The following is a 27,940-nucleotide window of genomic DNA, read 5'->3' on the forward strand; positions in this document are numbered from 1 at the left end:
TGAAAGGGTCAACCAAACCAGGTGACTACCTCTGATAGCTCATCCAGAGATTGCCAAGAGTGTGCGAAGCAGTAATCAAAGCAAAAGGTGGCTACTTTGAAGAACCTAGAATATAAGACATATTGTTAGTTGTTTAACATTTTTTTGTTAAGTATTTAATTCCACATGTGTTAATTCACAGTTTTAATTGCCGTCAGTGTGAATCTACAATTTACCTAGTCATGAAAATAAAGAAAACTCTTAGAATGAGAGGCTGTGTCCAAAATTTTGGTCTATACTGTATAAATCTAAAAAAAACTGTAGATTTGTTTTATAATTTTTTAGCAGGGATGCCCCCATATTGCAGTACTCTAAGCTGTCACAGGGTTTGTTTGCTCTGTAGCTTCGGCTTAAATTAATTGGAAATAGCAGCATTACCTAAAGACCCTAAAACACTTAATTTGGTTGTCGAAGACGAAGCCGAGAGGACACTAGTGCATCTAAAGGCCAGTCGCTGTGTGACTCGAGTCATGATAAGGAGAGAAGCGGCAGCTGTGGAGCCACTGTAGGTACCAGATTTTCTCGGGGCCCTGCCCTTTCTTATGACGTCATCATACGGCAACTCCAATCAGACAAAATGTACTACATCTGTTTCTTAAGAATAAAATCTCTTTTGGAGTCAACATATTACCTATATTTGCTGTTATTTTACATTTCATTGGCGATCTAAAGTAGCCGAAGGTAGAAAACAATCGTTGTCAGTCTTGAAGGAAAGCACTTCCTTCTAAAACAGACTGAGCTCTGCCTTTTAACAAGGTGACAAAAAGTCTCAGCTTATTTTTAATGTTTTTTTTTTAGATCTGAGGGCAGAGGAGGACAAATATGAAACAAAAGACAAATCTTAAAAAAATGACTTTCGTTGAGAATTTAGACCAAGAAAACAACTGTTATTCTACTTGTAGAAAACAAACACTTGTCGTTGACGCAAAGTTAAAAGTTATGTAGCTTAATATGGCTAACTGACCAAGCTTAACTCGGCACACGGACGCTGCGTGATGTCATAGTTGTCTGGTGTTATTATCGTTGTCTGGACAACCACAATGTTTTACATCATGTGGCAATGTTCAGCCAATCATATAGCTTAACGTCATTGGCATGCGCAGGACCCGGGAAAATCTGACCACCCAAGCAGATCTGATACCTTCTCAGGTTGTGAAGATAATGTAGAGTACCGGACTTTTGAGTCTGGTGAGCTAGCAGTCCACCAGACAGCCGGCTAAAGCCTGAAGCTGCTTCCAGTGTTTTTAAATACACCGCCAATAAGCTGGACTCTACTGACCGGCCAACACGCTCTGACAACAGGTCAGCCGCCTCCATCTGTTGTCATGACAGGGTGTGAAAATGTGCTAAGCGGGCAAAGTAGAGACATGTAACGTTATGCTGGCAGGTACCAATCAATCAGCTGTGCCTCTAACTCCAAAACAAAACTCCCACACTGGATGTTAGTTCTCCAACTTTATCCCTATTCCAGCCGCTTCTTAAGCACACTTTTTATATCCCAACCAGAAGGCGTTAGGATGAACAAATGTCTGCAGCACAGGGTCCCTCAGCCACAGGTCATCACTTCGGGTCCAAACCTCCAAAGAAACTGTCTATTTCTTGTCCTGATTCCCCGTCTCCACAGGGGTCAGGTTATCCTAACGTTCCTGCTGCCCCTCACAATCCTGCTGGCTTTATTCCTGAAATGTGTTTACCAGACTGTCCAATAACTCTGCTAAGGGGTCCTTTAGGGCCCCCATGGCCTCCTCCAAAACCTCCATCTCTCAGGTCAGCAATCAAAGTGTGCAAAAGTAAAGCACAATTCAGCATGCAGGACGTGGTCCAGGTCAGCCTCCTGACAGCAAATAATCTCCATCACTTTGGCTAGCAGTGGACAGCCGCCACAACAGTAGCATTGCCAGCCACCACCGCCCTGAAGGCGAATGGGCTTGAAAGCATAAGCATTAGGATTTGGACACCTTTCAGCTTCATCCTCCATCATACAAAATTTCTTAAGTGTTTTACAGTTGTGAGGTATAGCAGTCATTACCGATGTATTCAACTAGAAGCTACAGAACCAAACAACACCATGACGTCATCACTTAGAGTCCTACAACATGGCTGCACCCCTGACAAAAAATGATAAAACAATGCTATGTTTTCCTTTTGTTTTTCACATTTGTAATTATTGATATAAGTAAGAAATAATCTCCTAAATTAAGTTAGTTTGGTTGTCTGTTTCATTTCCACTTCAGCTTCACCATGTCCCTTTACCATGAGGCATTGCAGGACGATTTCAGCGGCTGCGTCCTCCAAGGACTGGGTCCAGGTAGACCGGGTCCTTTTAAGGCCATGAAAATAAGGAGGCTGGAACAGTTTGGCTATGGATTCAAATAGGTCTAGCCTTCTCCAACTTTCAACGTGAGTATGCTCTGTCGCCTAGCAGGCAAAGAATGGATACAAAAACTTCTCACTACTGTTCTGGGTGCTAATAACATTTCTTAGGAGCTTCAGCAGCAGTAGCCTACCGTTGTCTCAAACATCAGATTTATAGTCCTCACCCTGCAGAGATATTGGATCTGAGCTTAATGTCAGCCTAAAACATTTACACAGGGACAGATAAATCAATAAATCAAATATTACCGCCGCATATCTGACTCAATAACCATTTAAAACAACTACTTTCATTCATTTCAGATGGAAGTATTCACATATTTGTATTATATTAAACTGCACTTCCAATATTCACCAACACCTTTTTTCCTCTGAGCACGGAGCAGCCAGCTTGCTTGAACTCGCAATGAATCATTGTATAACCAAGGCTAAGTAGGATACAGCGGACATGTCCTTAAAAATGGCTAAAAAGAAGGCTGCATTAGTCGGAGGCATAACAAGGAGTCTTCAATCCGAACAGACCTCGATGCAGTGCTAGGACATTATCGGCCAATGAATCTGGCCTTTGGAGAATGCAGCTGCTGAATCCAAACTCAGCAAGTGGTCACCAATCAGCTTTCTGATTGTTCCATGGTACTGCCAGCAGATGGCGCCACATCTGTTTATGTCTGCTCATCACACCTCTGCTCTAATTCTATTTAGGCTCAAAAAGGTATTTTTTTTGGAACGATGGGTAAGACTGCTTGCTGCATATAACCTCACTTTATCATGATCCAATGCTTCTTAGTCTTTATCGTATAGGCATATAATATGGCTACGCATCTTTAATTTTGACTGTTATGCCTGCATTTGCAAATTTTCTATATACTTAATGTTCTATTTATTTTTTATGCGATAGTCAAAGTAACAATCTTAACTTATTTTGACATCTACTTAAAGGCAAGAACGTATGTCAATGTATTTAATATCGGTGGCTTAAAAATTGACAACAACATGAGAATTTATTTTCGAGTATTCATTTTCAATCTTTCTTTACCAGGGGAATAAAGAAAATGTTGGTTCATTTTCTTTCCAATTTGTTTGATAAAATAACAGGCTATATAAATGCACTAAAAAAGAAAGCAAATCCACTTAAAATTTACTTTTTAATTGAAAGAGCAAAACCTGTAAATGTTTGCAGTATCTATATTGTAAAGTTATGAAGGGTCAAAGGATTGCATCAACTTACCAACAGCTGCAGCTTTGTTAATGCCCTTTGCAGTCCAGGCCTATGAAATATGTCATATCCTCAAGGCCTGGAAATGCCTCAACACATTCCCCTATAATTCGCCCTGTGGGTCAGAAATCACATCTAAGCATCTTCGCTCTCTGAGCTATGACTCAGACTGTTCAGGAGTGAAAGACCCAGATCTACTCTGACTTGTTTGCTTTTCATCACCCAAGGAAGGAAAACACTTAACGAAGTATGTTTTTTTTTTGTTTTTCTCTACTTTTCCCCCCTTTTATCTATTTTCTAAAGAGTCATAGCCTCAGGCTCCTATGGTGTTTCCCTCTGTTCACTTCTCTTGTTGGGATGGAGGCTGATGGGTCCTGACATGATGGTGGTATTGTCCTCACCATTGAGTTAATGTGACCCAGGGGAGGCTGTCCCTGTATGCTTGGCCTGATAGCAAAGAATTGAAAGAGTGTTTCATCCTGGAACGTTTCTGGGAAAGGGCCAAATGGGACTAAAACGTGGCAATGCATGAAGGTAGAATGAGAGAGGTTTTCCCTAAGTGGGTTTTCCTGGTTCAGATAATGAAAAAGAATTGCAGAAGAACAAACTAATTGAAAAATAAAAAATTAAATCTGTAAGGTCCCGGAAACAAGTGCACATTTAAAAGATAAAAGTATAAAGATATTTGAAATAGATAAATTAAAGCTGGAAATGAAACCCTTCAGTCACACATAAACTAAGCTTTATTTTTATTTTCCCAGTATGTTTTTGAGAAAGCTTTCCTAATCTGTTTGAATGGATTTCTGCCTTCAAAAACTGGAAGCAATGGAACAAACCGTGAAAGCAGAAACACAGTAATTTGAAAAAAAAACTATACTTGCTCATATAGCATTGCTTCCTCAGTCAAAATCTAAACTGTTGTTACGTCTTTTTATTTAAAGAAAATGTTTTCAGTGACACTTTATTCTTTTACTTTAACAGCTTTGTTTCTAGATGTTGTAGCTTGGCCTGTTTTGCAGTGTAGTCCTGTTTCTCTGACTGTGACTAACTGGATGTGCTCTCTTTATCCTCTGACATGGGAGCTGGTTAGGAGCTGCCTGGCTGTGTGTTTCCTGGACGGGGCCGCCTTTTACAGCTGCTTTTTGTGTCTCTGCTTCTTTTTCTATGTCTGCTTCCGTCTCCTTGAACCCCAGATGGCCGCTTACACTGAGCCTGGTTCTGCTGGAGGTTTCTTCCTGTTCAAAGTGAGTTGTTCCTCTCCACTGTCGCTACAAGCATGCTTAGTGTGAGGGATTGCTGAAGAGTCAATGAGTCAATGCAATCAGCTGGTTTTCCTTAGAAATAAACTGAATTGAATTGAATAATTGGAAAAACGATTCAGTTCAAATTTGAGAGAAGTTGGTGGCATAACAAGAAGATAAATAAAAGAGCTTCTAAAAATGCATACATGACGATACTATTGGAATAAAAAATATACAGTTGCATAAATAAAAACCCAATGTCTATCTGGGCATTTTTACTTTTTATGACAATGGAAAAAAATAGACACAAAAAAACGTCAGAAAACAACAGATTTCTTAGTTAAGCTTATCTATTTAACTCATTACTTCTTTGCCGTGCAAAAATATTAATACTCTTTGAACTTTTATTTATCCTTAGGTGAATAATTCATGTAACCTTTGCTGTATTAACAGATGCTGCTCTTTTGATATTTCTTTACTTCCTTTTGTGCATTACATCAATTTATTTTTCTATTCGTTTTTATAAACTAGACAAATATTTATTTTATTTTAGGTCACTACTTTGACTGGCCCATTCTAATTTATAAAACTGTTTTCCTCAGCTTCACAATCTGTTTTCTGTATTCCCTGGTATCCAAGATGCTGTTTGTTAAAAATGTAACTTATGAATAAAAAAATATATACATGATGAAAATATACTGAATATTATATTACAGATCATTATATTTTTCTTATATTATATATTAGAAAAAGTTTTTACTAAATATACAACAATTTCAAGAAGTTTAAATACTTTTGCAAGGCAAAGTATAAAGGCTTGTTGATACTTGACACATTTCTGGAAAATGTATAAAATAAATCACATATTTGAAATAAAGAAAAACAAAGGAGCTGTTTATGATACAAAATATAGTTTGTACACAGGGTAAATATGAACCGTGGGACACTTTCTTCAGGCAGACTTTAGCATTAACTCTCATTTTAAGGATGAAATTAGTCTTTAAGAATCACTATTAATTAGTTTCCTGGATAGTTGAATTTCTTTACTGTAAGTTGAACAAACAAATTTTAAAAGCGGCTATAAAGTACTACTTGTCAGACCTGCTAATTGATCATAAATCACATAAAAAAACAAGAAAACAAAAAAAAACTAAAAGACACATTTAAAACCATCTTTAAAGCCACTTTTTAATTTCTTATACTGTTTGTTTCACCTATAATATACGTCTTGAATTGTCATGTTTATGGTGACGGAGCTGGAATTAGGCAAGCTAAAGTTAGTCTGTTCCTCCTAGTTGTTTTAAGCGCTAGTTTTTTGTTTCCAGGTTACTTTGGGTAAAAGGTAGAAACCGGTGAAGCGAGTGGTTTTTAAAACCACATTTAATACGATCAACTTTGTTCCTATTGTGTAGCAATAAAATAAAACAGATCTATCTATCTACAACACTGCCATATTGTACAATTGTCACTGCACCCTCTTTACAACCAACCTCCCAAAATGTTTATCATAAAATTTTTTAAAGGAAAAGTCCGGTCAGCAAGGTAAAATCAATGGATCATTATTTATACCCAAAAATAATATGTTTTAGGTGATTTAATGAATTTAGCGTTAATCCGTAAAAAAAAAAAACAATAATTTTCGAGTCTGGGAGCGGCCATTTTTGCCCAAATATAGTAACCCCTCCCTCCTGCCATCTTCAAGCAGTGACGTCACGGTGCGGTAAGCCTATCGCCATTCTCCCCGCTTTACAAGCAAAATCAATGGGAACTACTAGACACATCTGCAATCAACAACAATTATTGAAGATTTCCAGAGGACTTCACCATTGAAATTCACCAGAGCTATAGTGAAACTGACAATGCCCACGTGCATGGCAGTTGGATGCTGGAATACATCGGATAAAAGTGGGAAAAAAATATTTTATTTCATCTTTCTGATTCCTGATCTTCCACGGACGGGTTGGTCGTTGGATCGCCAACTTGAAGAGGGAGGATTTGCCATCGAACTTCTGGCCAGAGAAAAAACACGTAATATGTAGCCAACATTTGGAAGAAGAATGTTTTCAAGATGACTTGGATAATAGCGCGTTGTGACAAACACCAGATACAGCACTGGGACTTGATCAACAGCCGATACCGCACCGTGACGTCACAAACCAGTAGGTGGCAGTAGTGTTCTTTGACAAACATGGATGCCTCCAGTAAAGCACATTCACATGAAAATTACTCTGAATTAAAAACACTGATCATTTATTAAACAGGATGGAATAATTTCATATTTAAAGTTCTACCAGAAGTTTGAAAACTGAATATGACCTGACTTTTCCTTTAAAGGCGCTTATCTCACTGTGATTAGTCTGATGTTAGTCTTATATCCTGTTTGACTAGTAACACCTCTACTTTCTAATAACATAATTTGTTCCTTCAACACCAAAATCAAAACCAAAATGTTCTTTGGAGAAAACTAAGCTCTGGCCTTTAAAATCTAGATAAAGACATATTTGTTTTGTCCTCCAGACCAGATTTCCATGTGGTTTAAAGAACCATAATAGCTACAGGGGACACGGCAGAACTGCAATTGCCATAAGTCTGGGAGTTTTCAACTCCGTCATGTATTGAGTCCTTCATGTGCAATAAGGAGTCTCTTTCCTTGGCTTTTCTTCATGTTAAAAATCGGAGTTGTCTTCTTGCATTACCCTTTACATGCTGGACAGATCGTAATGGCTCAATCCAACGTTTTTCTTTTGGTTAATATTCAGGTAGGTTGCTCTTACTGAAACACTCAGACAGTCACCTCAGTGGCGCTGTGGGTGGAGTAGCTCTTCTGCCTGCTGTGGTGGTGGTGGTATGAGGGCTGAGAAGTGTGCTGCACCTGCACATGGTGACCCTGCCCTCCTCCACCTCCAGCTCCTCCATACATACCTCCATAGGGATGATTAAAGACATCCTGCATGTTCTCTATGCTCTGCTGCCTCCGTGTCGAGTAGCCGTGTCTCCGAGTGGAGCTGTTCAGAGACGAAGAGGTGTGCGCTGGAGCAGAGGTCTGCCTGTGGACATGGCGGCCAGCTGGTTCCCAGGCTTTGAAGGCAGAATTGGAGATAAACGGGTGTGTGGTAGTCTTAGGGAGGCGCGAGTGCTCAAAGTGGTTGGATGGGATGGAGATAGACAAAGGGGTGTGGATATCATGGTGCGCTGGCAGCGGCTGGTGGATGTATGACTTCTCTTTCGGCTGTGAGGACTGGAAGGCAGGAGGTGCTACGGGTTGGTAATTGGAGAAGTCCATCACAGGAAAGCTCTTATAATAGCTACGGGAAGCGGTTTCTGCTGCAGAGAGAAACACAGAACAAATATTCAACATCCAGCTCATTTACAGATTTTTGCTGTCAAGCTATTTTGGATCAGATAATTTCTAATAGGTATCATCATCAAACCCTGAGAGGAGATTTCTTTTGTTAATTTTATATTTAGGTCATCGTCTAGGTAATATCTTACATTACACCAGTCCTTAAATCCCTGCTCTTATTTGTTTGACAAATGATAGAAAGTGTTTTGGATAGTGTATCTCTGCTTCTGCCTACTTGAACCCCAGTTGGCCTCAGCAGATGGCCGCTCACACTGAGCCTGGTTCTGCTGGAGGTTTCTTCCTGTTCAAAGGGAGTTTTTCCTCTCCACTGTCGCTACTTGCATGCTTGGTGTGAGAGATTGCTTTCGAGTCGATGAGTTGATGGAATCTACTGGTTTTCTTTAGATAGAAAACTTTGAATCAATTTGACTGTATGATCTGGTTGAACTGTAAAGAGCCTTTAGACAACATGTGTTGTGAATTGGCGCTATAGAAATAAACTGAAATAAATTGAAAATACTAAGGTGCCTGGCCACCCCATGAAAATTGTCTGAATACGCCACTGTGTCCATTTTAGATTGCTAAAAACCAAAGAGGGGAGTGTGTTCGTATGAATGATTAAATCTAGTGCATCTTTCTTTAACGTTTTTTAAATGGTAGATATGCATAAGTTATTTAATTAAATTCTATCACACAGTAAAAAGTGTTAATTGTTTGGAGTAAAGGTAATGTTCTCCTTTATAGTAAATTTTTGGTTTGAAGGACTGTGTCCGAAGGTCCGCTCTGACCCCTAAATCCCTTAATCATTTTATAGTGCAGGGACTATGTAATGCTCTTTATAGTGAACTCAGTTAACTGACGGTTCTGACAGATGATCACTGCTTTTAGCTCCCCGTTAGTCACGTAACTCCTCCTCCACCGCCCAGTGCCTGTGCCATCTTTATTATTAGTCTGGGCTGTCGGGAATCAATAGCCTATGGCAACAGCAGGAGGCTCTAACAGCAAATCCCATAATGCTTTGTGAGGAGAGCTCTCCATGCAATATATCTGGGATATATCTGCTTACTAGTGACTATGGATGATCACTACTTTTCAAGGTGCATTGTGGGAAATTTCGAGTCCACTGCTTTTTTATCCACTAGATATTCAGACACTCATTTAAAATGGCGTAACCACTATATAGTGATTAGGGTGGACATTCGGACACAGCCAATAACTACATTTTGGGAAGCTAAAGGTCTGAACACATTGGTTGAGTACGACTTTTTAATCCTTCCGATTTTTTTCCATGTCACACTGACTGTGAAGCTTTAGAGAAGCTCCGACTAGGCAGGGTGAGCAGATCTGAGCACATTTTTTTCATTTCCATCCTTGTGCTATACAAATTAAAAAAAAATTCCCACACTTGACTTTGACAGATTATGAAAAGTTCTTCAAATTATTAAAAAAATATTAATGAATAAAAAAACAACACAGCTATAAAGCCAAGCCGCACTTAACGAGTTCGTGCAGCGTCTCAAACCAGATAGAGAATGTTCATATGCCTATAATGAAAAGACGAAAATTACGTCTTAAGAGAAAATCACAGCAATAAACGCTGTGGGACGGTTTAAATGCTGACTGGGGCAGAGAGGTGATTCTCAGAGAGAGATCTGGGAAGTTTGTCGGAGTTTTTGTTTTTGCTTTTTTTCACAAAGAGGTGAGAGAGATACGCAGCACTTTTCTGCTCTATCTGCCCCTCATTATTTTTTTGTGATGCTCAAAGAGGATCACTACTTTATCCATTTTCTGTCCTTCTGAAGTTTTATTTTTAAATTAGATTGATAAACTACGATTTTTTAGTTTATTTTTTTGGTGGGGTTAGAAGGATCCATTACTTTACACGTTTTCTGTCCTCCTGAACTCCTATCATGGGTAAATTATTATTTTTTTCAAAAAAAATTTCCCGCTTTTTATATAGGCCCTATGCTCTGTCCGACTCCAAAACTGATTCTTTCCCCATGTAATAACAGCTTTTATTTTGTATTTTCCCCAAAAGCAGATGTGTTTTGTAACTGCGTCTCTCTTCCTGTCGGACCCATTAAACTGTTGCTGAATTGCTCCGTAGTCCGACAAAGATAGACCTAAGGTCTTAATTATAGACCTAGACCTATAGACCTTTATAATTATAGACCTAGGGTCTATCTCAGTCGGGGCTAAGCAGCCCCCTGCAGAAACTCATGTCAGTGTGATCATCCCCATTGACTTTCAATCAGCGCTAATGCCATGACTTCGTCCAACGCGATTTTTCTGTCGGATCGGCTGCTAAATCTGATTCTGTGTGTTCTGGCCTTAGGACTAGAAGAAACGTAAAAAATAATGGTGAATTGCTGATCCACAGATTTTAAAAACATGTCTACCTCTCTATCTTGGTCATTTTCTTGGATAAATTTATTCATAAAGAATGAACCTTGCTTTATGAGAAAGGCATTTCTAAAGGTGGTGCCGTTCAGCTCTGCATAGTGAAAGTTTTATGCACAATGGCTGACATTGACTCGTTGTGCTCTGTTGAACTTATTCCCACAGAGAAACAAAATGTCACCATCCCACTGTATTTTTAAAGGATGGCAGTGATATGCCATAATCCCTTATATTAACTTGGAATATTGGTGAAGCACCAACCTATCTGCAAACTCCATAAAAAACTAAGATGATGATATATATATATATATATATATATATATATATATATATATATATATATATATATATATATATATATATATATATATATATATATATATATATATATATATTCACTGTTTATTTATGTTTAGTTTTTCTCCAATTTTTCTTAATAAATTCTTATAATTTGAATAGAAATTGTTGTGAATTTATTCCATATCTTAACTGTTTGAGGGGTAATTTGAGCCCAGATCAGTTCCATTTGTTGTCTTAACACACATTTTCACAGGATTTAATTTCATAACAGCAGTAACAGTGAAAGTTGCTCTAAGAAGGAAAATAATGAATTTTTATTTGAAAATGAGGCCAAAGATAACTTTTTTATTTGGATTCTTTAAACTTGTTCATACTTTAAAGTCATGTTCAATTTGTCACAGTGTGTTTCAGCACTGAGTCACATGTGGAAGCAGCCATAAAGGAGCTGTCAATGTGCAGATGCAGCCTGTCATCGCAAGAACACCCATCTCTGAATCACAGTTAATCTGGGATGCATTTAGGTTCGCCTCCCTCAGCTCCGTTTTTACCTCTGAGTATTTTTATTAGAAGGAATGAGACAAAACTTCTGTTTGTTGACAGAAATTTGGTTTTGCCAAGTCTTACATTTTCGTATATTTGTCTAAGGGAGAAGAAAGCAAATCTCCTCTTATGAATCAAGAAGTCTAGAATAAGAGGTCTGAATCTGAATTTAAATAAACAAAAAAAGAAGAGTGGAAGGGTTTAAAGCATATCTGAGTGGAAAGGCAGACTTTTTTTTAAATTGGCATATGCCCTGAAGGTGAGTGAGCAGCTTTCCTCTTCTTTTGCTGAGACCTTGGCAGCAGATGGCAGCCTGAGAGGGACGGACATGCTGAAAATAAGTAATGGAGAGGATGATCATAAATGTACGTGGGTCACACATCCCTAAATGTGAGTCTTGAACTTGACTCTGCTTAATTGTGCAGAAATAGACGAAAGATTTACATAAACCCGACTTTGACAATATCTCTGCCAGTTTTTCCCAATTTTAAGTCTGATAAAAATGCCTGTTAAGTATAATTCTTTTGTTTTATTTTTTTTATTTTTTTTTACCAGACCTACTTAATTAAATTGTGTTTTGAATGTGAAGGAAATTTCAAAACAGACAGTGGAATGTCTACTGTCAAAGCTCTAAAAGCTATGAAAGCTCTAAAACACTCAAAATAATTTGTTTTTTTTTACATTAAACCTCCACCTGTGGGTTTAATGTCTGTTGAAATATGCATTAAAACCAACAGAATCCAGAGGCAGAACGGATTTTGTTTAAATGAATATAGAAGGGTGTTCTGTGAGAACGGCACAGCAGATTGTGGGATTGTGTATACAGTCACCCAGGCTCTGCATGACTTGATCTTCTTCCATCAGGAAAACAATTCAGGAATATAATATCCTAAATGAACAAGCAGACGCAGAAACAGTTTCTGTCTCAGAGCTGTGAAGAAAATCTCCCCCTGCAGGCAGACACTAACCCCCCATCCTAAAGTTCAATCAAACCTCCAGCCTATGGGCTCTATGCATAACTCCACTACTTCCTGAACTTAAGGCAGTTCTTTTGTTTCCAGTCTTTTTCTAGAGGATGAACTGATTAATCCAGGTTTGCCCGACATCAGTAACCAGCCAGACACAGAAAAATGTCATCGTGGTGACAATGACAGTAAAGACTGTTGTTTCTACTTGATCTTTTGTTCTCAACAGAATTTGAAACCGTTTCCAAAAAAATACGGTCAGTGCTGCTATGATTTCTGAAACTAAAGTAGAACCAAAATGGGAAAAAAGATGCAGGTGAAAAATAAACCTTTCAACTGGAGAGTTTACAGAACCCTCAATATTTGAATGGTACCCTGATTACATCATTCCCAAATATTTATGTATACACATGCATATTTTTATCTGCTTTTATTTTATTTTGTTTACTTTTATTTATTTTATCTTTTTTGTGAAGCACTTTGGAAACCTTGGGTTTATTGAAATTGTGCTATATAAATAAAGTGGATTGGATTGGATTGGATATTCCCTCAACCCCGGTTCTTCATCCAAACCATGAATATTGAATATTTATAAATGAAAAAAAAAATGAAGGAATTTACATTTATATTTATGGATTTGTCTGTAAAACCACATTTATCTCCAACGACAGAAGCAGATTTTTCGGGGGCTACATTAAAATCAAGAAAAGAAAATTTTTGGTAGATAATGGGTAGATGCATAATTAGAAGAAAATAAATGCCATAGAGCATGTGTAGATTTGGGTGTTTCAGATCAACACTTTGTTCAGAGACGAAGGCTCCCTCTTCATTTTGAACTTGTGTTCTACCATCTTAAGTCTACTCTAAAGGTTACGGCGTCATTTGCAGTCAGCATCATTTCGAGAGGGTCTGCCACTTACCCACAGCTTTGAGGGAGGTGTATTTGTTCAGTCCCAGCGTGCTGTGGTTACTATGCGGCTGAGGAAGCCCTTGTCCGGCTGCGCCGTAGGCTGCATTATTCAGTTGGTACTGTTCTGGTAAGAGAGACACAAAAACAAAAACATCAAATAACATATTCTGATAAAAAAGTAAAAAAGGATGAGCTTTCTGAGGCCTTCCTCCGCTTCTTTCTGCAGCAGCTATTCTAGTATTGATTAAGTTTACATAGATAAAATGTTTACCATCTAATGTTTAATATTCAGCCTTGAAATAAGAGCAATTCTTGCAATTAAATGAAAGTCCCTCAAGTTGATGTCCTTACAAAAATGCAACAAAAACATTTGTAATACTTCTAGGCGTAGAAATCAGTTACAATTGAATTGCTCTTTCTGAAAAATAAAGTATTTCAATACAGTTGTATCGATCCATAGATATAATTAAAAAGAATAAAAAAAGTCACAAATCAAATCGATGTGAGTCAAATTCGAAGTCTCAAAAAGCTACTTTTATTGTCTTTGAACCTGTCATGCTGTTAACATGGAAATTAAATACATAAAAAATTAATTTATCTTTAATTTTAATTTTATTAAATATAAAATTAAAGACCTTTGAAAATGCAGAAAAAGCTGATAACTGACTAAAGATATTAATGAGCTCATTACGGTCTGCTTAACAAACCAATTCCACTTAAGACTTATCATTTTATTCAGCTCTCTGCCCACATGCACCATGCAAGTACCAGAGGAGTCACCAAAAAACATTGGACTTTTGAAAAATCAAAGTAGCTATAATAGTATATATAAAATAAAAACATATAAAGCATATTATTAGATATAGACAATGCATAAGTATTTACTTGAGAAAAAGAAGTCCCTCCTCCTCCATGAGTTCAGTGTGTAACTAAGTAGTGAAAGCAGCTAAACTACAGGTAATACTTTAGCAAAGTCTTGATACAATGAAAACATAGAACAAAAAACCTTGCAGTTAGGGCTGTCAAAGTTAACATGCTAATGCACATTAATGCAACTTTATCTTAATTGCATAAACATTTTTAAACACGATAAATGCACAAACACTTTCAGCTGCTTATATCATTTTTTTTTAAACCTCAGGAGAAAGTTTTTCTCTTTTTTTTCTGCTGTAAACAAAACAAAAGCAAAATAAGATTTTACATGCCGTTAACCCCTATTGAAGCAATGCTAATTTAATTATTGAAATACATAAAAAATTATATATCAAAAGCAACACAGACATGTTAAATGGTCCCATTTTGAGCCCTCACAAAGCAAAGGCAGTTAAAAATGTGTGGAAATAAAGAGAAACTAAGTGAAATATACTGTATTGGTATCTTTTATTTGCAGGTGGGGGGAAACACAGAGTCAGTTTTCATGTACCCAGGGCCCCTAAATCGCTAGCAACACCCCTGAATTTATATTTTGCCTGAATATAGTCAGGTAATAGTCATAAGCATTTTTTCAGTGTCCCCATTAGATGCTCTAATGAGAGCTTAGTAGACCTCTGTTTCCATCCTTCCAATCTTTTAGAGCCAGACCAGCTGTAAAGTGTGGAGAGGTCAAGGGGTCTGTGTAGCAGAAGTGATGGTACTTTGTATTGTTGCATACCTGCCTTCTTAAAGCACCGCTCAAGACACTTTCTTAATACACAAAAAGACTTATTATTTTTACATTCAAGTTAGATCCTAGTATCAGTTGCCTTTTGTATCTCTGCTTCTGTCTCCTTGAACCCCTGTCGGCCTCAGCAGATGGCCGCTCACACTGAGCCTGGTTCTGCTGGAGGTTTCTTCCTGTTAAAAGGGAGTTTTTCCTCTCCACTGTCGCTACAAGCATTCTTAGTGCTAATGATTGCCTTCGAGTCAATGAGTCGATGCAATCAACTGGTTTTCCTAAGATATAAATCTTTGAATCATTCTGACTGGATGATCAGCTGAACTGTAAAGTGCCTTGAGATGACGTGTTGTGAATTAGCGCTATAGAAATAAACTGAATTTAATTGAATTGATTCAAAACAGTGGAGTCAAGTTCGGTTTAGTATTCAGTTTAAAAACCAAATATTTTATTATCTAACCAAACTCGGCAGATTGCACCAAGAAATAAAATTTTCAGTAAATCCCCCCCCTATCTGAATGAGCACATGGTGACAGCAGACAAGTGATTGCGTCTTGTTCTTAGTCACGCAGCATTTCCTCATATTCAACATACATGTGACAACAATGGAAGGAAGAATTTTGCTTCGACAGGAAGAATACCTCATCAATAGCTTTATTAACATGGACATAAGTGATTTCATAGATGCATTGTTTACGTATAAAGGTTGGGCAACAAATATTCATACCCAGCCTGATTATGTTTGTGATAAAAACAAGCCTCATTATTTCACGTTCTTGTTTATGTACTATATATTTAGTAAAAGGCACTTGAGAAAGCTTCACTTACAGCCTGACTGCGTCTCATATAATTTTTCTCTCCATCTAAAAAAAGGTGTTGGACTTATTTTTAATAGGAACTAACTATTGATTAATTTCACTATAAATTTCTTCCGGATTGCTCCTTTAAGGGGAGCCCAGGCTGAGCCTAAGCAGAATTATTCTATTTCTGCCATTAATACATCCTTTTTCCTCTCTACTGTTGCTACAAGCATGCTTAGTATGAGTCAATGCAATCAGCTGGTTTTCCTTAGATAGAAAACTCTGAAGCAATTAAAATGTATGATCTGGTTGATTTGCATCAAAGTGCCCTGGGATGACATGTGTTGTGAATTGGCGCTATATTAATAAATTGAATTGAACTGAATATCTAATGAAGCAATCAACAGCCTTATAATCAGATCATTCACAAACCTTTAATAGACCCATTGCAGCTCTAGCATTGCAGCTTACAGTGCCCTATTTCTAGGCTTTCTATCTACTATTACTAAATGTTAAAAATGTTAATATTCTGTTTATTTACACTAGAAGTGTAATGTTTATAGTTTTTGGTTCAAACAGGAAAAGCCAAAGTGCCATAATAAACTGTGCAAGGAAAACAACAAACAAATATCTTTCATAAATAAAAACAACATATTAAATTAACCTAAACATACATCATTACATCAAATAAACAATTGTTTTTTAAGCTTTTAAAAAACAATTTTTTGTTCAAATATGCATTATTGCCAGTCATTCTGGCCCTGAAACCAATATATCTTCTTAATATATATGTAATGATTTCTACATGATTAAAGACATTTTGATATAAAAAATGCACAATTTTATAACAGAGTTGTATTTGTTACTATTCTTATAAGCAAAGCAGAGAAAAAAATATATTTTGATTTATTTTTCTTAAGATTAATTGCTTTTATTTTTAATAAGATACAAATGTAGCTTAAAATAGAAAGAGTCTCATTACACATGATGATCTGAGTAAAGCAAGCTAACCTAATGATTCTTTTCTCAGGTTTGATACACAGGATTATTCTTTGGAATGCAACCATTTTCTACAGTCAATTTAAACCGACCCTTGTTCATTCAACCTCAGAGCTCCAAGGCCACAACATGTCTAAGAGAGGGGGGGGCTGTTTATCCTATTAGGGAGTTCTTGGGATTCTCATATCATTTCCGGCGGTCCCCAACCACCGGGCCATGGACCGGTACCGGGCCGCACAAGCAGGATTTTCTGCCAAAACAAAGCTACGGAGCAGACAGGACATTAGGAGCTCACTTCCTGTGTCATTGTCTCCGATTACGCCTAGATGGGGCCAGCTTGTTCCAAGAAAAAAGTTCAGGGCTTTCACTAATTCAACATAATGGTGAGTTTTATTTTTATGCTGTTCATATTTGATTTTATGCCATTCGTATAATTTTATTTGATCGTATTTACCCCCTACACTTTAAAGGCTAGTCTGTGAAAATATTGTCTAACATATAACCGGTCCGTGGCGCAAAAAAGGTTGGGGACCGCTGATTTATACTCTTTCTTCAAACTATCTGTCTTTGTTTTGGGTAGAGATGTTGTTTTGACTCTGACACAACCTTCAGCATCTCCATCATTGTAAATAAGGAGGACAAACTGTCTAGATCAGATCAGGGCTGATATGCATGCAATAAGGCTGTATGATGTCTCATTCTCTCTTTGCAAAGGTGAAATAAAATGCAGACTGAGTGAAATCCATCAATCACCCTTTATTTAATAGGAGTGAGTACCGGTAGTTGAATACTTTCTTCTTACTACAAATGTTAGCAGTTGATCCCCCTCTGAATTCAGTCACTTTCCTGCCATGTATGTAAAAAGAAATCTGCATCTTCGCTTTTCTCCTAAAGACCTTTTGCTGCAGAGCGAACCCCAGCATGGTGTCCTGTGTTTCAGAGGTCAGCAGATTCCAATCTGGTTCCTGCCTTCTGGAAAACAGCCCTCTCTTACTTGTCCCATTCCAAAGAAACCCTGACCTAAAGAAAACAACGATTATAGAGCAGTGGCTCTAACTTCTGTTGTTATGAAATGCTTTGAAGAATACATGGTTTCTATACTGAAATCTGAAGTCCAACCCAAACTAGAGCCACTCCAGTCTGCTTCTAGGCAGGGAAGGAGTTCAGACGATGGAATTAATAGCATCAGCCCCCTGGCTCTGCATCTGGAGGATCCCAGAGCCTATGCACACCTTATATATATATATAAATTCTGTATTAACTCATTGCAGCCTCATCTGCTGTTACAGAAAATTACACAGATGAATGTTAATCCTTTCATTATTAAGTTGTTTTATTCTTTTTTAATAAACAGAACTCCAAAATGTCAGAATCCAAATCCATAAGTACAGGTGGACCTCAGGGTTGTGTAAACTCACCGGTCCTGTTCACCATTTACACAAACGACTGCACCAATAGTCTCCCTGTTTTTTGAATTTTCTGACGACACTGACATTTACAGCCTGCATCACTAAAACCTGTCATTGTACTTCATGGAGGTTATTAGATTTGTTCACAACTTCTACTTCACAATCAGCAGTAAGGAAACCGAGGAGATGGTGTTTGTTCAGTGGGGGTCATAGCCCACTGTCCACAGGGAGGAGATCAAGCAGATCACCTTGTACAGGTATCTGGGTATCCAGCTGGATAACCTTTTAAGACGATGAGAACATGTTGACTATATGTTTACAGCAAAGGATGCATTTTTTTAAGCAGACTGAGGTTGTTTGCTGTCAGTCAGAACATCATGATGTTTCTACTTTATCAGGCAGTAATGGGGAGCTTCATCAGGGTTAGGATGATGGCGTGGTACGGTGGTCTCTCCATAAAGTCTGCTATGAAGGTGATGGGGAGGACTGCAAAGCTTTCGGTCCATCTATGAGCGGTCTGTACTCTGGGAGGTATTGCTGGACCCGTCCCACATCCTTCATAAGGAATTCCAGCTATTTCTTTCTGGCAGAAGGTTCAGAATCCCCAAAACCAAACTGAACCACTTTAAATACTTCTTTATACCCTCCTCCATTAACATGCCTGCCTGTTGTTTTAGTCAGTATGTTATTTTTATTGATGTACTTTTTTATTCTAATGAGTTTGTATGTGGGCTGCTAAGTGGTGCAGTGGGTAGCACTGCTGCCTTGCAGCAAGAAGGTTCTGACTTCGATTCCTGGCTCAGAGTTTGCATGTTCTCCCTGAGCATGCGTGGGTTCTCTCCAGGTACTCCTGCTTCCTCCCACAGTCCAAAATCATGACTCTTAGGTTAATTGGCTTCTCTAAATTCGTGTGAGTGAATGGTATTTTTTGTCTCTGTGTTGCCCTGCGATGTTGGTGATCTGTCCAAGGTGGACCCCGCCTCTCGCCCGTAGACAGCTGGAGATAGACACCAGCACCCCTCGCTTCTCCAGCTGGAATAAGCGTGACAGAAAATGGATGCATGGAGTCTGTATATAGCCTCTGTGTGTGATTTTAGCTGATATTTGTTTTTTTGCATCTATTGTTTATGTGCAGTGCATCTACTACTTAAACTGTGCACATGGTTCCATTAAATTTTCCCTTAAGGGACAATACAGTCTATTCTATTCTATATGTGGCAGATGAGTGCGTTTCCTGATGTATAAGGAAAGAATTGGCTCACACACACTTTGGCTTTATTAACAGGTGTGTAAAAATCACTTAATGCTGTTCAAACCTGATGTTTTTTCCCTACAAGGCTGTTGACTAAGGGCTGACGAGACTCGTGAACAAAACACTCAAGGTTCATGAGCAACAGAGCAAACCGGTAAGAGAGTAAAGCATCAAAATGAAATCCACTGATGCATCCAGTGCTCTGCGTTCTGCCCCAGGCATGGATGAAAAAACACACGGGAAACGTTCTCGGATGTTCACTGGGAGACTCGACGATCCAGGTCAACAGGGAGAGAAGTCACGCGTCCCCTTTTATAGTGCTGCTCAGTGGTACAGTGGATAGCGCTGCTGCCTTGCAGCAAGAAGGCTCTGGGTTTGATTCCTGGCCCAGGGTCCAAAAACATGACTGTTGGAGATGGAAGGCTAAAGGGCTAAGGAGGTATGGAGAGCTGCTTCATTAAAAATTAAACCTCATCAAATACCACAAAATGCATTGTTAAAAACAATGCACTTTCAAAAACAACTACAGGTGCTTGGTTCCAGGTACTTAGAGATTCACTTCCACACAGAAAGCACATAATCTTATCTTCAGGTAACACAGAGTACATGATTAAATAATACTACTTCAGCGATAGTATCTAGGTGTTACTTTATTGTATGTCTCGTACCATGTCTGTTGGTTGTTCTGTTCTTTTTACATCTCTTAGCAGGTGATGAAGCAGACTGAAGACGTTTTATCATTTTCTCCCTTTTTATCTCCTCTTCCTTTCATCTTTTCTACTTTTTTCCGTTTTTCCTTTTCTGTTCTACTTCCATTGCAGTTGACGTATAATGTGTAAAACTCCCAGCACAGTTATAATAAAGCTATTTATATGCATAAAACAAGCGGAACACTATGGCGATAGCCGTACTGCTCCACTTGTGAAAGTAAAATCTGTTGGGCTCTTTTTGCCATCAAGAAAATTATTCTTATTGCCACATTGCCAGACAGGACACTGTTAAAAAAAAAAATCTTAGCTTACTTTTCTTGTTTTTTTCTTTCAGAGAAAATTCAGCCCCCTCATTGGTTATGAATTAAAACAAATAGAATACATTTAAAATAGACTGAAATACTCAATACGTGTCACAAAAAACAACAAAGTTATGAAACCAATCAATGAATATATCTATAAATAAATAAATCTTGAAATAAGTCAATATGTTTAAAACTGAATAATCAATAAAAATTATATTTATATAGTATATATAGTATATTATTATTATTATTATTATTATTATTATTATTATTATTATTGAGTATTTTTCAGGATTTTTCAGGATTATTAAAAAAAGTTAAGTTATTTTTTTTTATTAATTTTATGGTAATTTTTATTTATTTTTTGTCATCATCAAGACTTTTTTGTCTTGATGATGAATGTTAATTTATGTTGTGCCTAACTAAAGGCTTTTTGTCCTTATAAGGTTGTTTAAACTTATTCCAAAACTCTTTTTCAAATAGTTTTTTAAAAAATCATTATTTATGCCTATGTGAACATTTGTTCTTTAATCAGGTCAACCTATAAACAAAAGTTCTGTTTTTCAACTTCATTCGTAGGTGAGGTGGTGTTCAAATGTCTTTAACTTCTCCAAAACTGGCCGTTCGGCTCCTTAAATTCATCACCTTCACTTCGCTCAGTTTTGCTCCAGTTTCGCTCCAGATCCGCCCTCTACATAGAGATAACATGGCAATCCTTGGCTCCAGCTGTGAAATCTGTGTTCGGGGTGAACGTAGCTTTAGAACTGTGAAGTCAATGCAGCATGTAGACCCAAACAGTTCTTTTCATTATCAATGTCCATTTATAGGCTGCTCTCGAACAAAGTGCATTTAATGTAAATATATCGTACTATGTCCTTTTGTACTTCACACTTCCTTATGATAAGACACTTAAGTGTTTCTAATCTTTTCTTTGTTTTAATTATGTGCATTCTGAGCTCAGTGTCTCAATGGGAACTTCATTATTGGACCTTAATAATAATAATTATAATTATTGAACTTTATTGATCTCACATTGGAGAAATGTACCTCTGCATTTAACTCATCCCCTTAGGGAGCAGTGGACTGCCATAGTGTGGCGCCTGGGGAGCAGTGTGGGGTCAAGGTCCTTTGCTCAGGGACCCAGAGTGGCAGTCTGTTTTTGCGACACCTGGATTGCATATTCAGTCAAACTAATAGAAGTCAAAATGGCCTGCCATACCCGTCTGCAGCCGTTCTTCTGCCAGATTCGCAATTTCAAGTGGCTTTATGGCCACGCTGACAAGATACTGTGTTTTGTGGATCGTGCGGGCTAACCACTGCACCATCGAATGACAATAAAGATTTCTGATTTGTGGGAGATGGACGTTCAAATCATGCATCTCCTCTGACTTGAATTATTTCCAGAAAACACATTTTCTAGCTGGCCACTGTCTTCCCCCGCCTCGCCTTTGCAGGCACCCCTGTCTAAGAGCTCTGGTCTCTCTATTTTTTCTTCTCTTTTCTCCTCTTGTTTCAGCTCCACCATTCTAATCCTTCTCTCATCCTATATGCACTGGTTTAATATCTTTAATTTGCCCCCATTAGAGAGTTCTGGATCTGTCAAACAACCATCCCAGTGAATGCTTATCCTCATGTAGCTGTGTAACTGTAGCCGTGGGAGAAATTAAGCTGTAATTAAGCTATTGATTATCCTGTGCTAACTGCATTAGCTGTTAGTGCAGACAAACCAATCAGCTTCTGTGAACTCTACTCACAGGTTCCACAAATTAAACTCTTCCTGTTTCGTTACTTTTACGAAAGCAGGGTTCATTTTTCTAACCCTGCTACGGAAATCCGCCGCAGTCCTAATCAGTCCAAATGGGTTCAGTCACCGTGTCTAATGAGCAGAACTTTTTCCAAAGCTGCGATGGAAAATCCAATCCTTTTCCGCTGTATTCTGCTTTGTCCTGCGGATCGGTCAGCAGACATCATTCACTATATTTACCTCCATCCTGTTCATCTAAAAACATTACATATCTGTGCACCTGATGCAGACTTAAGAGTGAAGTATTAAAAGCTGAGGTTCATGAAAAGAAAGGAGGCTTTTTTTTGCAAAAAAAAGAAAAATTATTACAAAATTATTCATGTGAAGACTGATGAGGCTTTAGTCTCATTCCTAACTTTAACTTTTTCTCTCCTTATGAAGAAAATCATATCTTAATGGCATAAACTTCCTCTACTTTTGTCTGCCTCAGGGGTTTTGCAACCTAATTAGCAGAGAAATTTAATCTTATTTTGCATTTTCAGGAAAACTACTGTTGCTTTAACTCAAACTAGGGAAACTTCCACCTTTTAGATATTGAAAGTTACTAGAAGCATCAGTATAAACAGGCGAATCCAAACCAAACAGGCTGTTTTGATATAGCACCAAAAACCATCCAGAAGGCCTGATTAAACATTTCAAAGGAAACCCAGGAGATTTCAGCTATCCCTCACAGTGAGCATGCATGCAGTGGCAATGGAGAGGTAAAACTCCCCTTTAACAAGCCTATGTATATGCAAACCACACCTTTCAGTAGTGGGTATAAAATAAAAATTAAAATTGAAATTCAAAATCATTACTCTTGATCTCATAATTATCGAAACACTTTCTATTTTCATTCTACTTCGCAGCTTTTTGACAAAGTATCACACAAAATCCTGAGGAAGACTTAAAGTTCAGTCCGTCAGGTTTCCTGTGTGTGTGTGTTTGAGTGTGAGTGGAGCATTTTTTCCAGAGAGCATCCTTGTGGAGAACCTGGGTAGTCTTCACAGGTTCACCCATGTGTGTTCAGCCGGGTGTTACTAGATTTTTTGGTTCGCAGTATTTTGTATTTTTTGCATCTTTTGCCTTGGACGTTTAATTAAAACTGCAAGATACCACTTCAGCTTCTGTCTCTGCATTTGGGTCCTCCAAAACCTCCATCCAACCTGAAACCGTCACATAAGCATGCATGGATAATCCTTTGAGATGCTGCACAAAGCAAACCCGTTTAGACATGAAAAGTCCCTGAGTGGCAATCTACTGGTTTGAAGAAGGCTTATGTGTTTGGTTGGAAAAGGCAACTGCCTATAGAGGCTCAGCTCGCCTACATTAACATGATAATTAGGCAATTTTATGTCGGCGCTCTGAATCACATGTATTGTTTGACCTAAATTTGACCTCTTTCAAAAAAAACATTTTTGTCAGGACTCCTGTCTGTGTTTTTGTGTTGTGTGTTTTCCCTCCACCACCAGGTGGCGCCTGGTTCTCGTTGGCCCTCTCTCACACCTACCGATGGTTGCCTCATTACCAGAGGACTCTTAAGCTGCTGACTGCCACTACCTCGACACCAGAGTGTTTGCCAGTTTTGGGTATTCTAGCCAAGCTGAGTTTTGCTGAGTCAAACTGAGTTCTTGTCAACCTGAGTTTTAACATTGTTTGTCTTTTCCCTCTCGGCAGGAAGTCATCCCACCCATCCATTTCAGACCTTCTCTCCCTGGAAAACTGAGCTGGGGTTCAAACAGGAGGTTTGGATCCACTTTCCCCAAGAGATTGTTTGAGCTTCACACCGAGAAAGGGATTCATCTCCATTACGACCCGTTCAAGTACTGCAGGAAATCTGAGTGGCAGTCATTTTCTCCATTCACCTACACACAACCGCATTCTGGGTAAATCCTGTTCCGCCCTCCACCGAATGAGACAAACACTGGAACTACAGCATACAGACTGGAGCCAAAGATTAAACAACTTCTCTGGAAACGTGAGTCAGCAACCAAATCCTCTTCTCCAAGTTCACAAATCTATTTTCCCACTGAGCCTGAACTAATCGCTGTGCCTTCCCCTTACTTTCCAGTTCCAGTTGAGCAGTGTTCAGAGCAACACTTCTCTCTGCATTATCTCTTCAATAAAACCTGTTAAACCTTTTCCCCTGGTCTCCCTGTTTGGTCTTCTGCATTTGGGTCTGAACTTTAGTAAAATCATGACAATTTTCAAATATGTTATTTAAATAAAACAGAGCATACCTTCCCAATCGCAACCATTATTATTTTGGTTATTGACTCTATATCCTGATTATAAAGTTCATTTTTAGTTTTAGGAAAACTTTATCAAACGTGATGTTTCATAAGGCTTTAACCATTTGAACACTAATCTCAGTTTTATTAGACTTAAACAGATTAGACGTTCAGAAATTTGATGCACAAGTTGCATGAGCCGGAGCCTCATGCATAGGCGACTTGCACCTTTGATACTAAAAGCTGGTGTTAGCGAGAGATTTTCAAGACCTTGCGCACAGAAAAAGTCCGGCGGATAAAGTGATGCGTAAACATTCTATGGAAGCCCCATTGGGCCACTTAAAGGGGAAAAAAATGGTAGATGGTGTGTAATAATTATGAGATTAAAAGTCATCATTTCAAGTTTCGAGTCAGAATTATGACCTCCTTTTATAATTATGATTATTTTGATGTATTGTAAACATTGTTTGAATTTCAGAAGTGAGGCAGACACTCACCACTCCTGCTGCGCGGGATCCTGGTCAAGACGCCATTGGCCCTGTCTCTGCTGGGTGAACCGACCGTGGCGTTTTCTACCGAAGTTGCCTCACTTCCCTGCTGCTTCAACAGGTCTGTCAGCGTCCTAGACAACCACAAAAAACATAAAAATATTTCACTCAAAAAAGAAAAACAAAATGAAAGGGTTGGATTAAAAACAAGTATGGAGATGTCACATAACTGATTAAACGTAAAAGTTTTAGACATTCAAGGATTATATTTTTACCTAATTGCCAATAATACATGCATGATGATACAATTATTCCTGATATATCCCTATACAGAAACAAAGACATATTGTGATTTTTATATTAATATAGCTCTGGAAAACTGCAGCGTCTGCTTCTTCTGAAGGCCAGATTCATGGGGCGATTACATCGTAGCTCAGCGCTGAGGCCTGTTTGGATTGGAAGACTCAGCAGGCATAACAGTCAAAATTTAATTTGGCAACATTATATGCCTATACAGAAAAGACTAAAAAGCATTGGATTATGATAAAGTGAGGTTATATACAGCAAACAGTCTTACCCATAGTGTTAAGAAAGGCGTTTTTGAGCCTAAATAGAATTACAGCATCATGTGCGATGAGCAGACATAGACAGATATGACGCCATCTGCTGGTAGTACCATGGAACAATCAGAAAGCTGATTAGTGGCCACTTGCTGAATTCAGATTACGATTACGTCATAGGGCGACACCAAGGTCTGTTCAGATTGGAAGACTTCTCGTTATGCGACCAACAAATGCGTCCTTCTTTTTTCCCAATTTGAAGGATGGGTCCGGTGTGTCCTACGTAGCCTTGGGTGGGTATCTGTTAGAAATATTTTATTTATACTCTTACTCCGTTTTTGTTTCATGGGTTGTGTACTAATGAACTATTATGATGTATAATGTGTGATTCATCGCTTATTAACTCTTGCTAAAGATCGTTCCAGATAAAGGTCATGCAACGAATGGGTTGTGAAAGGCTTGGATATCCTCTATCACATGTTTCTTAAACATGTGTTCTTGGAACGACTTTAATGGCAAAACAATCACATGCTTTGTTTGTGCCGAGGTTTAAAGAAAGATCATTTTGTTTCCGTTTCTCTTAGTACAACCTCAGCTTGTGTAATTAGGGACATCCCCTGACTTTAATAAATAGCGAGGAGAAAGCTGAAGACCGACAGAGTGGGTTAGAGATTTGTAAACTGTGCGGTCTCCTGTGCCTTTTTCTTTCCCTGTATGTTTGTATGATGTTTTAGGTGCTTAGACCTGACAGTATCCCATGATTCATTGCGAGTCCAAGCAAGCCAGCTGCTCCGTGTTCAGAGGAAAAAAGTAAATGGCACCGAACAGTGGTGAATATTGTATGTGCAGCCTAATGTAATACAAGTAAGTAAATTATTTTGTCTTGAATAAATGAAAAATAGTTATTTTAACTGGATAGTGAGTCAGATATGTGGCGGGTAATGTTTGGTTTATTGAAAGGTTTTATCTGTCCTTGTTGAAATGGGTTTGGCTGCCATTTTAGCACAGATTTCAATATCTCTGCAGTATGGAGACTAAAAATCTGATATAATAAATGTGACGGTACTGCTGCTGAAACGCCTCAAAAATTAGCATGCAGAACAGTAGTGAGAAGTTTGGCATCCATTCTTTCCCTGCTTTGTGAGTCAACTGACATGGTTGCTAGGACACAGAGCATATGGGTAGTGAAAGCTGGATAAGACTGGACCTATTTGAATCTATAGCCAAACACATCCGTCCTCCTTATTTTCACAGACATCTAAGGACCCCGTCCAGGTGGGCTTGGTTGTTCAGAGGACGCAGCCACTGAGATCAAACACAGCCTTAGTCATCAGTCTCCTCTCCTTTTTGTGTCATTTAATTTTTCTAGCACTGTTGTATTTCCTAGTTATTCATTGTTGCTTCCCTAGTGCCCCCTTCCGTCTGCTTTGTTTCCTACCAGCTCCTTCTCAGCACACCTGCTCCCAGTTAGCTCATTACTCCAGTTATTGTTCTATCAGGGTGGGTGTGTTCGGTTTCAGTGGCTGCATCCTCCAAGGACCCTGTCTACCTGGACTCGTTCCTTGGAGGTCCGTGAGAATAAGGAGGCCAGAAGAGTTTGGCTATGGATTCAAACAGGTTTAGCCTTCTTTGGCTTCCACCTCCTGTATGCTCTGTCGCCTAGCAACCTTTACAGTTGACACACAAAGCAGGAAAAGAATGGATGTAGAACTTCTGTATATATATTTTTAAGGAGGTTCAGCAGCATCATCGCAAATATCAGATTTATAGTGCCCGCACTGCAGAGATATGAGAATCTGAGCTTAAATGTCAGCCAAGCTCATTTACACAGAAACAGGTAAAACCTTTCAATAAACCAAACTTTAACTGCCATATATCTGACTCAATAACCATTTAAAACAATATTTTTTTTAATTAATTTCAAACGAAACTATTCACATACTTGTATTTTATTAAACTGCACTTCCAATATTCACCACTGTTCGGCGCCATTTACCTTTGTCCTCTGAGCACGGAGCAGCCGGCTTGCTTGGTCTCGCAATGAATCATGGGATACCCAAGGCTGTGAAGGATACGGCAGACCTGTCCTTTAAAAGGGGCAAAAAGAGAGACAAGTTTGTCAGCCGCATAACGAGCAATCTTCTAATCCGAACAGGACTCGGCACAGCGCTATGACGTAATCGGCCTATGAATCTGGCCTTTGGAGGATTTTTAGCTCTATTATTAGTTTGATGGTGAGATAAAATCATATCTTTCTTGAAATTATCATACAATTACATCACTTTATTTCCTTCTGGACCTTTAAACCATTCAACATTCCTATTTCCTAACACACTCGGCTCTCTTTGATCTGTTGAGTTTGTCCATGATTTTATGGGGCCAAACATCGAGTTTGACATCAGCCTTTCAACTTCCATAAGCA

General features: G+C 38.4%; 1 protein-coding gene across 1 annotated transcript in view; it reads right to left on the minus strand.

The window, feature by feature from the left end:
* Positions 1-7,143: 7,143 nt before the first annotated feature.
* Positions 7,144-27,940, minus strand: part of LOC119772658 (protein shisa-9-like) — a 48,915-nt gene continuing 28,118 nt past the window's right edge. The window contains exons 2-4 of the mRNA XM_038269176.1: positions 24,968-25,092; positions 13,338-13,451; positions 7,144-8,193 (exon numbers count right to left, since the gene is read on the minus strand). Coding sequence (XP_038125104.1) covers positions 7,652-8,193; positions 13,338-13,451; positions 24,968-25,092 — 781 coding nt within the window. The 3' untranslated portion in view covers positions 7,144-7,651. The remainder of the gene's footprint in view (positions 8,194-13,337; positions 13,452-24,967; positions 25,093-27,940) is intronic.

This window comes from Cyprinodon tularosa, unplaced genomic scaffold (genome assembly GCF_016077235.1).
Source record: "Cyprinodon tularosa strain WSP-4 unplaced genomic scaffold, ASM1607723v1 ctg722, whole genome shotgun sequence".
In the NCBI taxonomy this organism is placed as follows: domain Eukaryota; kingdom Metazoa; phylum Chordata; class Actinopteri; order Cyprinodontiformes; family Cyprinodontidae; genus Cyprinodon; species Cyprinodon tularosa.